The sequence below is a fragment of the Chrysochloris asiatica genome, unplaced genomic scaffold (assembly GCF_000296735.1).
Source record: "Chrysochloris asiatica unplaced genomic scaffold, ChrAsi1.0 scaffold00001, whole genome shotgun sequence".
Lineage (NCBI taxonomy): Eukaryota > Metazoa > Chordata > Mammalia > Afrosoricida > Chrysochloridae > Chrysochloris > Chrysochloris asiatica.
The window spans coordinates 11344501-11362184 of NW_006408519.1; the positions used below are offsets into that span (position 1 = coordinate 11344501).

A 17684-nucleotide genomic window follows, 5' to 3' on the forward strand; every position below is an offset into this window, starting at 1 on the left:
GATTTACACCCTCGGAAACCCTGTACAGGGTCGCTATGGGTCGGAACCGACTCGACGGCACTTAACAACAACAACAACATATATATATATTTAGTATTACTAAATTATATAAAGGTATTTTCATAACAGGTAGTTTAGATTCCAAGTACACTATGCACAAAATTTAGGGTACCATGGCCAGTGTCAGGTGATGGGTCTAGTTGTAGCCTATATCCTATTGTTGTTTTTGTTAAGTACCGTAGAGTCTGTTCTGATTCATAGTGACCCTATGCAGGGTTTCCGAGGCTGTTATTTTTACATGAGCAGAAAGCCTCATCTTTCTACCACAGAACAGCTGGTAGTTTTGAACTGCTAACCTTGAGATTAGCAACCCGATTCGTAACCACTATGCTACCAGAGCTCCTTCTAGTTCTAAATAAAAATCTTCCATTAGTATCTTTGTGGATTTTGATTAGCTCAACAGAAATAGGAATGAGAATTTACATTTCATGAGCTGTAAATCAAAGATTCTGAAGAATTAAGTTTTTAGAAGAATGAAAATGAAATTATATTTTAGATAATGGTATTTAAAGAGTAATATTAATATATTTGGAGTCCTGGTGTGGTGCTGTAGGATAAGCACTGGACTGCTAACCACAAGGTCAATGGTTCAAACCCACCAGCTCTTCCTCAGGATCTAAACGGGATCACTATGAGTTGGAACCAATTCAATGGCACTAACAACAACAACACTAAGATATTTAAGCACTTTTATCATAGTAGTTTTAATTGTCATCATTTTTCCTTTTTATATTTCTATAAGGGGATCCTAGTGTCACAGTTTAGGATAAGCAATGGACTGCTAACCTCAAGGTCTGTGGTTCAGATCCACTAGCCACTCCACAGAAATCCTGTACAGGATCACTGTGAGTTGAAACTGATTCAACAGTGCTTAACAACATAAGGAACAAAAACTCCATCTCAATTTAAAATTCCAAGTGAGAAAGCATTTTATGTTTCAGTTAAATATAATCTAAAATATTAAACATTTTGGGCCTGCAGTGAAACAAAGACATTTAGAACATAAGTAATGAAATGCTATACTGACCTCGTTAGAGAGTCCCATAAGAGTCTTGTGTGACACTGTGGGTTAATGCCCTGGACTGCAAAGTTGGTTTGAATTGCAAGGTTGGCAGTTCAAGCTCACCAGCCATTCCTTGGTAACCCTATACAGAGTAGCTATGGGTTAGAACCGACTTGACGGCACTTGACAATAGACTAGACAAATATTTTACACTTGCCCTTTCATAGGAGACAAACATTTTCTGTGAATTGAGACTGCTGTCATTTGCTTCTTGCTTTGTGTGTTCCTACAGGCACAAGCATTGTTCCTTTTCAGAAGAAACGACTGACTCATAAGTCAGGTTGGATGGCTCTGATTCCAAATGCAAATCACATTAATTGGTATTTTAAAGATGTAGATCACATAACTAACATATCATATACATCAACATTCTATGGATTTAAGGTAAGTAAAGAGGTATCAAATCTGTCTTCCAATAACTACAATTGCATATTAGTCAAACGCAACCTACACTTGGGTTTTTACTCACGTCGATTATTTTAGACTCAGAATGTCTTGCTTCACCTAACCATCTGTTAAAGTTCTTCAAATAAATCAACTCTCCTCTAAGGAGTGAGTAAAAAAAAAACCCTTTGTTGAGAATCAGATATAAACATTTATTTGCCATATTCCCATAATACTAAATCTGTGTCCCTGTTATTGTCACTATGGTAACTACTATTTATTGAGTGCTTATAAGTACTTGACTGCTAACCAGTTGATGGTTCAAACCCACCAGCTGCTTCTTGGAAAGTCTATGCAGGACCACTGTGAGTAGAAACCAGCTTGACAGCACTTAACAACAGCATCATGTCTTAGTCACCAGCTAAGCACTTTATTATTTACATTATGGAATATATCAAGCATATAGTAAATAGCAAGCCAATTCTTATATGCCTACCACCTTTAATGGTAAGTAGCATCTGAATTCATTGATCTGCATTGTTATATATGTTCTTATAATTGTTGTTGTTGTTGTTATGTGCTGTGGAGTCGGTTCCGACTCATAGCGACCCTGCACAGGGTTTCCGAGGCTGTTAATCTTTACGGGAGCAGAATGCCTCATCTTTCTCCCGTGGAACCGCTGGTAGTTTCGAACTGCTGACCTTACAGTTCACAGCCCGATTCGTAACCACTACGCTACCAGAGCTCCTTGTTCTTATAATTACACACCCTATATGTACAACCAAAAATAATTCCTAGAATTCTTTTGCGTGTTTTCAAAGATGATAGCAATAAAATATTTTTTACATCTAATTCTATAATTTAGTTCTTTAGACTATGTCATATTTTTGAGATTTTGATACGTCTGCTAATTTAACATGTGTTATGTTGTTTAATTCTTCAGACTGCCAGTGAATTATCATTATACTTATTCTTACAGATGAGGAAACTGAAATTCAATGAGGCTAACAAGTTTAAGCACAATTGTATAGTATATATAGTGGCAGAACTGAGATTTGAATTCAGAGAGAATGATTCTAGAACTCACATTGTGCTCTTATTTATTCATTTACTTACATTGTAATTATTAATGCAAATGCCTTCTGTAGTGGTCTATGAGTTTTTAGAGAGTGCAGCCTGCAGTATTAATCTTCATATCACTCATAACACTTCTCACATTACTTACACTTACCCAGTGAGTTAACTTGGTTTAAATAAAGCCATCATCGTAAAGATCTCAAAGCTACACATATCCCCTTGGCATTCACTTATCAATCCTATGGGCATAAAGATTTGGAGAGAGGTGTTAGCTTGAGTCACAAGACTCCTCAGAAAAATTTAAGAAACATACTTGTTGTTGTTGTTGTTAAATGCCGTCGTGTCAGTTCCGACCCATAGTGACCCTGCATAGGGTTTCCAAGGAATGACTGGTGAGCTTGAACCACCAAGCTTGTAATTCAAACGGCTTTGCAGTCTGGTGCATTCACCCACAGTGCCACACCAATGCCATCAAATCAGTTCCAACTCTTAGGGATCTATTATGAGTTTCCAAGGAGCAGCTAGTGGGTTTTCTTACCAACCTTGCAGTCCAGTGTTTATCCTATAGTGTCATACCAGGACTTCATATTAGGGAGTTAAAATGTATAAAACACAGTTTCTTGTTCCCTTGCTTTTGAGACATTCAGACAATCAAGTCATGATACCAGATTGTGTGTGTATGCATGTGTATGTATGTGCACACACACTGTGTCATCCAACTATCCATTTATCTGCTAATCCCTATGTAAGTCTTAACTGAGCATTTTATTGACTTAGTAATACAGCTGGCATTATTGCCACCTTGTTGTTGGTAAGTGCCATCGAGTCAGTTCTGACTCATAGCGACCCTGTATAGGGTTTCCAAGGCTATAGATCTTTGCAGGAGCAGAAACCTCATCTTACTCCGTCAGAATTATTGCCATAGACATGTAAAATGTTAATAAGTAAAATATGAAACAAGAGCAAGATGAAAATCAAATTAAAGTCAAAACTTTCATTTTTAATATAAGATAGAACTTCTGGTGTGGTGCTGTAGGATAAGCGTTAGGATTGCAAGATCAGTTTGAACCACAACGTCAGTGGTTCAAACTTACCAGTTGCTCCTTGGAAACCTGGGTTGCTGTAAGTTGGAATTGACTCAATGATACTTAACAACAAAAACAACAACAATTTTAGGTGATAAAATTAATGTATATTTTGTAGAGTAATTAACATAACACAAATAATATTTTGCTACAAACTTCTACAGAAAGAAGATTATGTCATCATATCTCATAATTTCACTCAAAATCCTGATATGTTTAATATTGTTGATCTGAGGAATGCTTCTTCAGATCCATTGAATTGGAATACAAGCAACAATGGAGACTGGCACCTTGAGGCAAACACTAGTACTCTGTACTACTTGGGTATGTAGTTACTTGGCAGATGTGATTCTTTTTATCTAGTGTCTAGTGCTTTGTCTAAAGGAAGAGAAAAATCACTTAATGGGCAATTGTGTGGTAAACACAGCACTAGCGTATCACTATAGGATAAGCACTGGTTTGCTAACCTCAAGGTCGGTAGTTTCAAACCCACCAGTCACTCTCAGAAACCCTATAAAGGATTTTTATGAGTCAGAACCAACTCCATGGCACTTACCAACAACACGTGGTAAATGGTGCCCTATAAAGAGAATTCTATAAATGTTTGTTAAATGAAAGGACTGGAGATTCTGAATTTATTCTGGAGAAAACTATGACTTAAGTAAAAAACATACGTTTTATGTCTGGAGGTGATCTGCCCTCTTGCTCATGGTCCCAATATTTTCAGTTCACAGAACTGGGGAAAATGTGTGCCATAGAAGAAGACTGATACTTTGTTTTTGTTTTCATTATTTAATTATTTTTGGAGAATAACATATTTAATAAATATGCACTTATTTAAGGTCTTTAAGTACTTATTTTTATCAAGATATCTAGATTATTTACTTCTCAATAAGAGCATGTACCCTTTGGCAGAATTTCTCCATAACTACTCCATAAATCAAATTATACCTAATAATTATCTAGCGAATATCTTCCAAAAATGCCATGATTTTGGCATCCAGCTACTTTGACTCAAACACTTTGATCCTCACATTAATTTAAACTGCTTTTGCTTCAATTTCAGTATCAGGAAGAAATGAACTGCAGAGCCAGCCTGTTTCTGGGACACTAGATCCCGATGTGAAAGATGTCACTATTAATTTCCAAGCTTACTGTTGTGTTCTTCAGGACTGCTTTCCTGTACATCCCTCCTCAAGAAAACCAGTTCCCAGAGAGCGACCTGCCACTTATAAGTATACAGGCCTGTTCTTATTTAATACCCTTTAGCATGTATTGATAAGGAGCTCTGGTAGCGTAGTGGTTACGAATCGGGCTGCGAACCTTAAGGTCAGCAGTTCGAAACTACCAGCCACTCCACGGGAGAAAGATGATGCTTTCTACTCCCATAAAGATTTACACCCTCGGAATCCCGGTACAGGGTTGCTATGGGTTGGAACCGACTCGATGGCACTTAACAACAACAACAAGCATGTATTGATAAGGAGCTCTGGTAGCGTAGTGGTTATGAATCAGTCTGAGAACCTAAGGTCAGCAGTTCGAAGCTACCAGCTGTTCCATGGAAGAAAGATGAGGCTCTCTGCTCCCATAAAGATATACAGCCTCAGAAACCCTGTACAGAGTCGATATGAGTCAGAACCGACTCCATGGCACATAACAACAACAACAAGAAGCACGTATTGATGCAACCCTCTGTCACGTGTCACTCATGGGTGAGATAATAATGTCTTCCTATGTACAGTGCTTTAGGCACTTCAACATACATTGCTTCACGTGAGCCTCACAACTGCCCAGATGAGGAGATGCAAAAATCTCATTAAAAAACATAATGTAGGTGTTTAAGTTACTGGAAATCTCAGATTTGCAGAACCTTGCACCTGAATTGTGAGACCCTGCATGGTTCCCTTTTTCTATATAGGCAAGAAAGCTAAAGCCTACTGGGCTTTGGTAAATGACCTGCACTTGATAGCACTTAGGACAAAACCAGAAACCTAGTATTCTCATTGGTTCACTATTTTCTTAGCAGGTGGTGTATTTTTTCCATGAATAATACTCATGGTTAATTGTCTTCATAGAATTCATTTAATTTTATTTCACACATTTCACTTCTTAAATATATGTTAACTTTCCCAGTGAAAAATAATATTTCTACCTTTGGAATTTATGTAAGTATTTACCTTTGTTCTCCCGTGAAATGTCACTTTTTGCTTTATATATTTTTGGCTTTTTTTCTATTAGTCTTTAAGAACCTTAAAGGTATAATCTGGATTTTATGAATCTTCCTGTATTTATGGAGGAATAGTATAATGATGATCATAAATTTAACATTTGTGATTGCTATTGTTAAGTGCCATCAAAGCAATTCCAACTCTTAGCAACTCTGTATTGGATTTCCAAAGAGCAGTTGGTGGGTTTGAACCACTAATCTTGTAGTTAGCACTCCAGTGCCTATCCAGCAGAGCCACATTTAGTGAATACTTATTATTCCCCTCCAGATAAATTACATTTAAAAATACATAGATATGGCAGTAGTTTTTGTACAACAATGGCATCATAATAATAACGGAATTTGTTTTTCATTCGAGTGTATTGAGTATGTGCTGTGTACCAGGCACTATGCCAATTGGTATGAATTTTTTACCAGTAGGTTTCTTAGTAATACAACTATCACATTTTTGCAGAACAAACACTATATTGGCCCTTTTGTAGAGTCCAGGATGAGTATCATAGAACTTTGAGATTGTTTCAAAGTGAGCAACTTTGATTGTGAACATTTTTTCCATAGGAAAATGTTACAAATTTTACAATAGTCTTCAAAGGAATTTGCAGTAAGAAGTAGCTTCTAGATATGAAAAGTGATGAAAAGTGGAGAGTGTTTCTCCTCCAGTGTACTTTCAATTAATAAAACTTTCACTGTAGCCACACCCACACACTCGCCCACTCCACCCTAGACCATTGGCTTAACCTCATTGGCTCATCCTAGCCAATTCAGAGACCATTCTCCCTGCTCTTCCCTTCACAGAATCAAGCCAACAATACTTTGATCTCCCTTTCCCCAGGACATAGCACTTATAAAGGGCCTTTAAATGGATAAAGCAGACATTTGTTTTCACTTTTTCAGCAAGCAATATCTTACAAGGAAATGTAATTGTTTACATTTTAAACAAAATTAGAATGTTATAAGAATTTGGTTGTGTGCCGTGGAGTAGTTTCTGACTTGTAACGATCCTGTATGGGGTTTCCGAGGCTGTAAATCTACACAGGAGCAGAAAGCCTCATCTTTCTCTCACGGAACAGCTGGTAGTTTCGAACTGCTGACCTTGAGGTTAGCAGCCTGACTCATAAAAAAAAGTGATATAGATTGTCAATAGAAAAACAATTTTATTCAATGAAGTGAAAACTATAAATATATTTTTTGTGTATTGAATATTTTACTAATTGTACATTAACTTGTCTATTTAGTGAAACTAAAAACTAATTTGCATTTTATCAACTCAAGACATCAGTTTAGTGCTACACCTAAAAAGTCAATAGAATAGTCATTTAATATTTAGAGATAATAATTAATGGGAATATATCTCTTCTCTTTTTTTTTTTTTTTTTTCAGTCTATGGTCAAATGATTCTTTTTGGCAGTCATCTCAAGAAAATAATTATACCATACCACACCCAGGAGCAAATGTAGTTATTCCTGAAGGTAACTATGTAAACACAAATTAATAAAATACTTGTGTTTATGCAACATTAACACTTTGACAGGATAGATGTCCCAAAATTTAGCTTTCTACCCTTATGCAGCACACCGTGGGAAAAAAATACATTTTAAGAGATGTACTCTATTATGGTGCCCCTGGTACTAAAACTAGCCTTCTGGGTTTTATGTGGGTTTAAACCTGAGTATTAAGAACAATGGAGTCCTGGTATGGCGCTATAGGATAAGCACTGGACTGTGAACCACAGGTTGGCAGTTCAAACCTACCAGCTGCTCCTCAGAAACCCTATACAGAATCACCATGATTCGAAATCGACACCACGAAACTTAACAGCAAAAACATTAAGAACAATAGACTTTCTGAGTGAGATTGGAACCTGTCATTGGGTAGACTAATGAGTCACAAACTTCAAAATCCAGGCTCATTGATAAGGTTGTTGGTGTTTCCCTATAGGATATAGTGTCTGTGTTATGTTATATTTCTTATATTAAAGTATTGTTTTATAGGAACGTGGATTGTAGCAGACACGGATATTCCCCCGATAGAAAGGCTTATTATCTTGGGGGTTCTAGAGCTGGAAGATAAATATAATGTGGGAGATGCAGAGTCTTCTTACAGAAAAGTTGTTTTAAATGCTACCTACATTTCACTGCAGGTAAGAGTGGTGGTTGGGGTAGGGTGGGAAATGTCTTGCATATCTACTCCCGTAAAGATTTACACCCTCGGAAACCCTGTACAGGGTCGCTATGGGTCGGAACCGACTCAACGGCACTTAACAACAACAATAATATCAAGATCTTCACATCACTGTTTTGGCACCCACCTTGGCTGCCCCACCCCTGTACACCTCCATATGTCTTACCCTGCCACCATCATTTAACTTAATCAAATCCCAAATATAGGCAATTTACGAAATAACATATAAGAAAGCATATTCAATTGATGTGAATAAAAATACAACTCCCATAAAAAAAAAAAAATTTAAGCTCAGTACATTTCTGCTCTCCTTTAAATGGCAATTTAACAGTCCTAAGGAGTCCTGCGAACCGACTCGACGGCACTTAACAACAACAACAACAACAATCACTATATAAATTTTCTATATAGGATTGCAGCCAGGAAAACATCAAAGTCAATGGTAATTACTACTTTGTGTTGTTGTTGTTAAGTATTAAAATGTTATTGTATAGGGACGTGGATTGTAATCTAGTGGTTTATCTCACAGTGCCACACCAGGACTCACATTGAGAATTCTTCACTTGTTGGAGCAAGGTGTTAGTTTGTGTGATAAAGTAATGCTAAATTGACACCTTGCAGGAACAAACCAAGAATTCTCAGAGTGTAAAGTATGTTAAAGAATTTAAACCTTTAAAAAAAACAACAATCTAAATTAATCTTATCTATGGAATTATGAAAGTAGGAAAAGACTAATAAACATGTTGTAATTTTTTTACCTCATTTTCTCATAAACCTCAGATGGTCTTGAGCATGTAACAATTTAATCAGTTTAATTTGTCTGTTAGTCACTTACTAACTATTTTGGTCACTGAAAAGAATAGCTTAACCAAAAAATAAATTGGTGTTAAACACCGTTGAGTTGGTTCCGACTTATAGTGACCCAGTACAAGGTTTCTGAGGAACAACTGGTGAGCATGAATCCCTGACCTTGTCTTCAAACTGACCTTGCAGTCCAGTGCATTAACTCACAGTGTCACACCAGGACTCCAAAAATCTACTAAGCACCATTAAAAAATGTTTAGTAGCTTCTCTTTGATCTTAGTGATAAAGTGGCTATCAGTCCGGCTACTAACCTCAAGGTCAGCAGTTTGAAACTACCAGCTGTTCTATTGAGAAAGATGAGACTTTCTGCTCCCGTAAAGATTTGCAGCCTCAGAAACCTATACAGACAAGGTCACTATGAATCGGAACCGACTCCACAACACACAGCCACTTCTGCCACCAGTTCTTTTATGCTTTAAAGTCATATAGCCCATTAGTTAGTTGCATGGGTTTTGAGATTTTTGGACTTTGAATCCTTACCTCACTGTTTATTATATGGGTAATCTTAGGTAAGTTTTGATCTTTTTCAACATCAGCTTTCTTATTTATGAAATGAGAATAATAACAATGCATTGTTTCAATCAAAGATTAAATGATCTATGAAAAGCCTTACATGTTATGCCTGGCATAGTATCAGCAAATGTTTAAATGAAAGCTAGTATTATTAACAAATATTAGACTCTTGGTGTGGCACTGTAAGGTAAGCACTGGACTGCAAACCACAATGTTGATGGTTCAAACCCACCAGCTGCTCCTCAGAAACACTGTACAGGGTTACTATGAGTCAGAATTGCCTCAACAGCCCTTAACAACAACAACATTATCAAAAATGATGGCTCAAATATGGTGTAGGTTGGATGCAAGTGTGAAAAATCTATTTTAAACATGATATTGTTTTTATTGTTTGGTGTTCTCAAGTCAGTTCCAACTCATAGCAATCCTATGCACAACAGATCAAAGCACTGATTCTTCCACTTGCAGCCCATAGTACTTTCAATATTCTTTGCCCACACCATAATCCAGATACATCAATTCTTCTACAGTCTTCCCTATCCATTGTCAAACTTCACATGCATATGAGGTGATTGAAAATACCATGGCTTGGGTCAGATGTACCTCACTGACATCTTTGCTCTTGAACAGTAAACAGTTAACACGTAGTGTAGCTTGTTTAGACAGTACAACTTTAGATCTTAGCAGGTCTCTGTTCTAGGGTCAGCATTGAACAGGATAGATAATGAATTTGACCTTGAAAAAGTCATTTAAATGGCCTAACCCAAAATGCATGTTAAGTTATAACTTTCTGATCTTTATATTATAATACAATTCACTCATGTTTAATAGAGAAGGTTATCAGGGACTTCCTAATTGTATTTTCATAGGGAATTTTCTTTCTGTTTAATTTTTAATTATTAACAGTTTTCTTCTTCATTGCAGGGAGGTAGATTAATAGGTGGCTGGGAAGATAACCCTTTTAAAGGAGAACTACAGATTGTACTTAAAGGAAATCATTCTACCCCAGACTGGGCTCTGCCCGAAGGACCAAACCAAGGGTCAAAGGTCATAGGTACGTGTCTACCTATACCAAAGGTATCATATCAGTTTTGAGAACCTAAATTACAGCCTCAAAGTACTTATTATTTCATGATGGTATGGTATCAGAAGCTTTTACAGATATTTATGAGGGTAATTGTAAAAGTTCATGGAATTAAAAGATAAAAATAAAAATACAAACTTTATTTCTCAACATAAGCTCCATCAAAGTTAAGACATTTTTAAAATGTAAGGAATGATATTAGCCATTTAGTCTGTCCCTAGAGAATTGAGGATTCAGAAAATGTAACTAGGGCAATGTAGTGTTTTTTTTTTTTTTTACATTTTTAACTAATGAAAGATGAGTGCCCTTTAAAGATTTTTAAAATTAGGAAACAGAAATAAGTCAGAAAGAGCCAATTCAGGACTATAAGGTAGATACCTAATGATTACCTAGGGAAAGTCTCACAAGATTACTCTTACTTGATGACAGGACTGAGCAAGAGAAGTGTCATGGCGGAGAAGGGCTCTCCGATAAAGCTTTCCAGGGCGATTTTCTGCTGAAGCTTTGATGCACACCTTTCCCGATTTTAATCATTCTGTATCTCCTTGTTCTGTTCTCATGACTGCCTTCTGGTTTATGTACAGGTTCCTTATCAGCTCAATGAAATGTTCTGGAATTCTTATTCTTTCCAATGCTATTCGTATGGTCCACACAGTTGAAAACCTTTGCATAGTCCATAAAGCATAAGTAAGCATCTTTCTGGATAATCTCTGCTTTCAGTCAAGATCCATATGATATCCCTAGTTCCACTTTCTCTTTTGAATCTGGCTTGAATTTCTGGCATCTCTTTGTTGATGTCCTGCTACAATTGTTTTTGAGTCATCTTCAGCAAAATTTTACTTGCATGTGATACGAATGATACGGTTCAAATATTTCTACATTCCGTTGGGCCAGCGTTCTTTGGAGTGGGTACAAATATGAATCTTTTACAATTGGTTAGCCAGGTAACTGTCTCCCAAATTTATTGGCATAGATGAGTGAGTACCTCCAGTGCTGCATCAGTTTGTTGAAATAATTTGTATTCAATTTGTAGAGCCTTGTTTTTGCCAATGGATTTCTTCCTTCAGTACCATTGGTTCTTGATCATATGCTACCTTTTGAAATGGTTGAAAGCAACCATTTCTTTTTGGTGCAGTGACTCTGTGTATTCCTTCTATCTTCTTTTGATGTTTTCTGTATCATTCAGTATTTTGTTCACAGAGTCCTTCAGTATCACGTGTTGAGGCTTGTATTTTTTCTTCAGTTCTTTCAACTTGAGAAATGCTGAATGTGTTCTCTTTTGGTTTTCTAGCTCCAGGTCTTTACATAGTTAATTATAAAATTCGACTTTGTCTTCTCAAGTTGCCCTTTGCAATTTTCCATTCAGCTCTTTTACTTCCTCATTTCTTCAATTTCCTTTAGCTTCTGTGAACTCAAGAGCATGTTTCAGACATGTTTCTGATATCCATTTTGGTCTATCCTGTCATTTAAATGACCTTTTGCTCTCTTCTTGTATGATATCTTTGATGTCAGTCCCACAACTCTTTGGGTCTTCGGTCATTAGTGTCTAATGCATCAAATCTGTTCTTGGGATGGTTTCTAAATTCAAATGGGATATGTTCAAGGTCATAATTTGCCTGTAGTGGATTGTTTTAATTTTCTTCATCTTCAGCCTGAACTTGCATGTGAATAATACTGATCTGTTCCACAATTGGTCCCTGACCTTATGTTGGCTGATGATGTTTGGTTTCTTCACCATCACTTCCCACAGATGTAATCAATTGGACTCCTGTGTATACCATCTGGTGAAGTCTGGTCACCTTTTATGTTGTTTAAAAACAAATTGAAGAAGAATGGTGTGGTAGTCATTGTAAAAAAAAACAAAAACCTATCTTGAAGTACAATGCTGTCTATACTTCAGTTTTCAAAGAATAAGTCATTGGTCTCACACAATTTTACCATGTGATTGCCAGCATCATTTCTATCACCAAGGTCACATTTTCCAATTAATGATCCTTCCTCTTTGTTTCCAACTTTTACATTCCAATCACAAGTAATTATAATGCATCTTGATGGCATGTTTGATCAATTTATGACTAAAGAAGATGTTAGAATTTATAAATTTTATCATCACTTTAGTGGTTGGTATATACATCTGAATAATAGTGGTATAAATTGGTCTTCCTTGTATATGTATGGATATTATCCTATCAAAGACACCATTGTGCTTCAATATCATTTTTTATTTTTTAAACCATGAATGCCATTCTTCTTCAATTTGTTGTTCCTAGCTTGTAAACCATACGATTGTCTAATCCAGAATAGCCAATGCCAGTATATTTTAGTTCTCTAATGTGTATGATAAGTGACTCTGGTAGCGTAGTGGTTATGAATCGGGCTGTGAACTGCAAGGTCAGCAGTTCGAAACTACCAGCGGTTCTGTGGGAGAAAGATGAGGCGTTCTGCTCCCGTAAAGATTTACAGCCTTGGAAACCCTGTACAGGGTTGCTATGAGTCAGAACCAACTCCACGGCACTTAACAACAGCAACAATGTCTATGATATTAATCTTTATCCATTCCATTCCATTTTGACAATTTCCAGTTTTTCTAGATTCATACCTCATATACTCTGCTTCGATTATTATTGGGTGTTTTTATTGATTTCTCCTCATTTTGAGTTGTGCCTCATTAGCAAATGAAGGTTTCGAAGACTTTGTCTTAGAAGACATATACAAGGACATACTGCAGTTGCTCCATTGTACAATATTTGAAACACTGTGGTATTCAGTAAATAATGAAATTTTTAAATGATGTAAGATTGAATAAGTCAGCTCTCTACTAGCAAACATTGTAAAGCAGACAAATTTATTCTTAAATATATACATAATTATGTGTTTTATTTTTTAGAAAAAGAATAGTTTAAATGACATAAAATAATATCAAGAAAAAGTATACACCTTTTCCAATTCTACCCCCTTGAAGAAACTAGCATTATTAACAGCTTTTACATGCTTTTTAGCTAAACAGATATTCATGTAATATATATATTGATATGTTGTTTTCAGACAGTTTCTTTTAAACATCATCAATAAACTTAATATGAGGGAGCTTCAAAAGTTTGTGGGGAAATGTAATTAAATGATCATGAAATTTTTCCATGATCTTTTTGAAGCCCCCCCCACACGTATTATTATGAATTTTTTCTCAGCATATATTAGATGTCTTTCAGATCTATACTTATATATAAAACATCATTTTATAGCATAATACTCCACTCTATGAATATACTGTATTTTTTCCATAGCTTCCCAATTGATGTACATTTGGATTTATTTGTTTTCTATTTCTTAACATGGCAATGGCAAACATTCTCATTTGTGTATCCTTGTGCACTGGCTTTAATTCGTTTGGACGAGATTCCTAGAAGTAGGTCAAAGGGTCCAAGCTTCTATATGCAGTCCATGAGCAGATAACCCCAATTTATGCTATTTATTGTAAAATGTTCAATGTTTTATTAAAATGTATCAATGCACTGATTTGTTTTATATTAACACCTAAGCCAGTAGTTTGTGGTAGAAAATAAGAGTGTGTTTTTCTCTTCAGGGGTGTTTGGTGAGCTGGACCTTCATGGAATTCCACGCTCAATATATAAAACTAAGCTCTCGGAAACCGCAGAGGCAGGTTCCAAAGTCTTATCTCTGATGGATGCTGTGGATTGGCAGGTAAAGGAAATATGTGGTCAAAAGTGCATGCACAGTGGGTCTGCTTAAAAAGATGGCATTTATTTTCTCAAGTGATTAACCCAGTGACAAGTATATATTTTGTAATCAGTAGCGTAGTGGTTACAAATCAGGCTGTGAACTGCAAGGTCCAGCAATTCAAAACTACCAACTGCTCTATGGGAGAAAGATGAGGCTTTCTGCTCCCGTAAAGATTTACAGCCTTGGAAAACAGGGTTGTTATGAGTTGGAACTGACTCCACGGCACATAACAACAACAACAATGCACTCAAAAAGCTGACTTGATATTTAAAAATTGTTGTCTCAAATGTCCTTCAGAATACATTAAAATCTTTATGCCTGTATTAGTCAGGGAAAAAAAGTATGAAAGTTTGGGGTGAAATTTTTTCTTTTTTTTATAGATTCTTAATGAACAGAAAATGAGAATGTATTTTATTGTTGTCTTAGTTACCTCTTTGCTTCTACTTTGTGTTTTTACACATTAAGAATTTGGAAAGAAAACAGCTAGTGATGCCCAGAGATATTTAAATAATGTCTTATTAAATGAGAGATTTTGGCAAACTATAAAGAGTGGAAATTCTTATCCATATTACATTCATAAACATGTTGTTGTTGTTATGTATGATCGAGTTGGTTCCAATGCATAGCAACCCTGTATAGGGTTTCCGAGGAGTGGCTGGTGAGCTTGAACCGCTGACCTTGTGGTTCAAACCAACTTTGCAGTCCAGCGCATTAACCCACAGTGTCACATGTAAAGGTCATCAATTTTACATGTTTTACGAATAGAAAATGGATGCATTCAATTTCTAGTCTCTCAGATCTCAGTAAGTTTCTTCTGATGAAGATGAACTTTGGGATTCCAGAACTAAGCCTGAGTCTGAACAAATCATTATAAGTCATTAAAATATATGGGTTTGCTCTCCTAATGTAGTTGAAAATTGGTAAATAAGAGGAGATTGTATTGAACTGTACAATAAGCGCTTGACTGCAAGATTGTTTCACCCACAAAGTCAGAGATTCAAACTCACCAGCCACTCCTTGGAAACTCTATATAGGATTGCTATGAATCAGAACCAACTTGACGGCACTTAAGAAAAACAACACAATCTATTTATAATAATTGGGGATTTTTTCTTTTGAAATTTTGGGGTTTTCTTTTAAGTACTTTAAGTATAATTTTTAACTGAGAGTAACTAAGTAAAGGATTTTAGTAGCCCTATTATTTACCCAATTAATATTTTCAAAATACCTACTGTGTATAAGAAAGGCAGACTACATGGACAATGGACACACAGACTGTATATGTATGTGGTGAAAAAGATAAAACAGCTTAGTGTGGTAGAGACTGTTCAGGCAGGAGTGGCAGGTAACATTAAATACGGAGGCTAGAGAAAGCCTCTCTCAGAGGTGACATTTGAGCAGAGAATGAATGACAAGGAGTGAACTTAATATACAAAGATTACGCCTACCTTTTGGCAACTTGCCCTTTAACTTTGCTCTGCCTTTCCCACCTTTCATAAATATCAAGTGATAATTAATTGTGTAAAGGAAATTGAAAAAAAAATTTTTTTTCAAGTTTTAAGAATATATCCTGACCGGTTTTTAATAAAAATATGGATACATGTGCTTTGATATATTTAATATTTTGAAATATATATTTTGCTGCAATTATTTTAAATGATATCATTAAAATTTAAGAAAATACAGATACAATCCAAAATGTATGCTTCTTTATATCAAACACAAGTACATTTATCTTTACAATCAAGGTATTGTAAAAATGCGGATTAATCATTTTTACAATACCTTGATTGCTAATCAGATAAAAATCAAATATAAATTATGTAATACTTATTACTAAGAACTAGAAACCTATTTATACAACTGTTCTTGAATTTGGCACTTGAATTTTTCTAAGGCGGGCGAAGAGATTGTGATAACAACCACAAGCTATGACTTCCAACAGACAGAAACCAGGAGCATTGTAAAAGTCCTGCATGACCACAAAATTCTCATTCTGAATGATACCCTTTCCTATACTCACCTGGGTAAGTGGCTGCTCTCACCTAATTAAAATATCTCCAAATGGTCACATTTCTAGTGTTCTCCTCCTTAGTTAAAAGTATTTTATAAAACATCTCATAAGTACATTTCAGAAGAGCATTACATTCAGATTTACACAGCTACCCCAGGACCACTAGTTAAAAGTATTTTATAAAACATCTCATAAGTACTTTTCAGAAGAGCATTACATTCAGATTTACACAGCTACCCCAGGACTGCTGACTTCTAGCAGCCCCAAAAGTGTGTATACGACATGCCAGGGAGCATGTGGTCCTTGCTTTTTGCTGTTCCTGTCTCATTGATGAGACTGCACTCAAAAACTTTTGGTTTTTTTCATTCGTGTCTTACACTAAACTGTGATCTTCTCAAGGGTACAGACTTGCCTCAGCTTCATCATAAATGCTCAATAAACATCGATTGAATTATTTTACCCTTGCTTTTGATTTACCAAGGTTGTCCCTTGAAGGCAAAGAACCAAGTTTTAAAATTAGAATGTTAATCAATTACTTTTAAAAGAATATATAGAATTGGATTATTGTGATTTTTCTTGGGATAATGATTTAACTAAATATGGATTAGTGAATGATTGCACAAAATGAACTAAGAGGAGTAATATATATATATATATATATTTGTTTCTAATCTATATTCAAAATTAGAAACCACAGGACTCTTTCTGAGTTTTACATAATGTAAAGAGATGTTTTGAGTTCAATAAAAACATAATTTCTTTAATTACTAGGGTGATTATTTTCCTTAGTTTTCAAAAATGGTTCTTTGAGAAGTTTTCAGTTTAACAAGCATTTTCATCACCATCCATCTTGCTTAACTTGTTCCACAAAGCAGAGCCTATCAAATCCTTTGTGTAGTTATGACTGAAGAATGTGTTGTTGTGTTAAGTACTATCGAGTAGGTTCCAACCCTGTATAAGTTTTCCAAGAAGCAGCTGGTAAGTTTGAATTGCTGACCTAGAGGTCCGGTGCTTATCCTCTTGTTAGTGCCAATGAGTCAGTTCTGAGTCATCTTATGGAACCACTTAAATAAAAGTGTGGTGGTAACCCAACCCCATGTATTAAAATCACTGGCAACAGGGGGAAGTTGGGGAGACACAAAAAGGCAGATTCATGAGTACCACCCCAGACTGACCATACTGCACTTTCTGAGGTAAGATGTGGTGCTCACTATTTTCAGCACACTTCCAGACAATCCAACACACAGTAAAATCTAAAAATCATTGACACAACACCACAACCCTAATTTGTTTCATTGGCAAATTCTTCAATTGTAACTGCATTGAAACACGCTACAGAGATATGTTGTTGTTGTTAAGTGCCGTTGAGTTGGTTTTGACCCTACAGGGTT

General features: G+C 35.9%; 1 protein-coding gene across 1 annotated transcript in view; it reads left to right on the forward strand.

Annotated features, from left to right (window-relative positions):
* Nucleotides 1–17684, forward strand: part of PKHD1L1 (polycystic kidney and hepatic disease 1 (autosomal recessive)-like 1) — a 214294-nt gene that overhangs the window by 137630 nt on the left and 58980 nt on the right. Inside the window, exons 51-58 of the mRNA XM_006830825.1 lie at nt 1356–1507; nt 3834–3993; nt 4736–4904; nt 7277–7365; nt 7888–8036; nt 10379–10508; nt 14122–14240; nt 16177–16306. Of these exons, the coding sequence (XP_006830888.1) occupies nt 1356–1507; nt 3834–3993; nt 4736–4904; nt 7277–7365; nt 7888–8036; nt 10379–10508; nt 14122–14240; nt 16177–16306 (1098 nt within the window). The remainder of the gene's footprint in view (nt 1–1355; nt 1508–3833; nt 3994–4735; nt 4905–7276; nt 7366–7887; nt 8037–10378; nt 10509–14121; nt 14241–16176; nt 16307–17684) is intronic.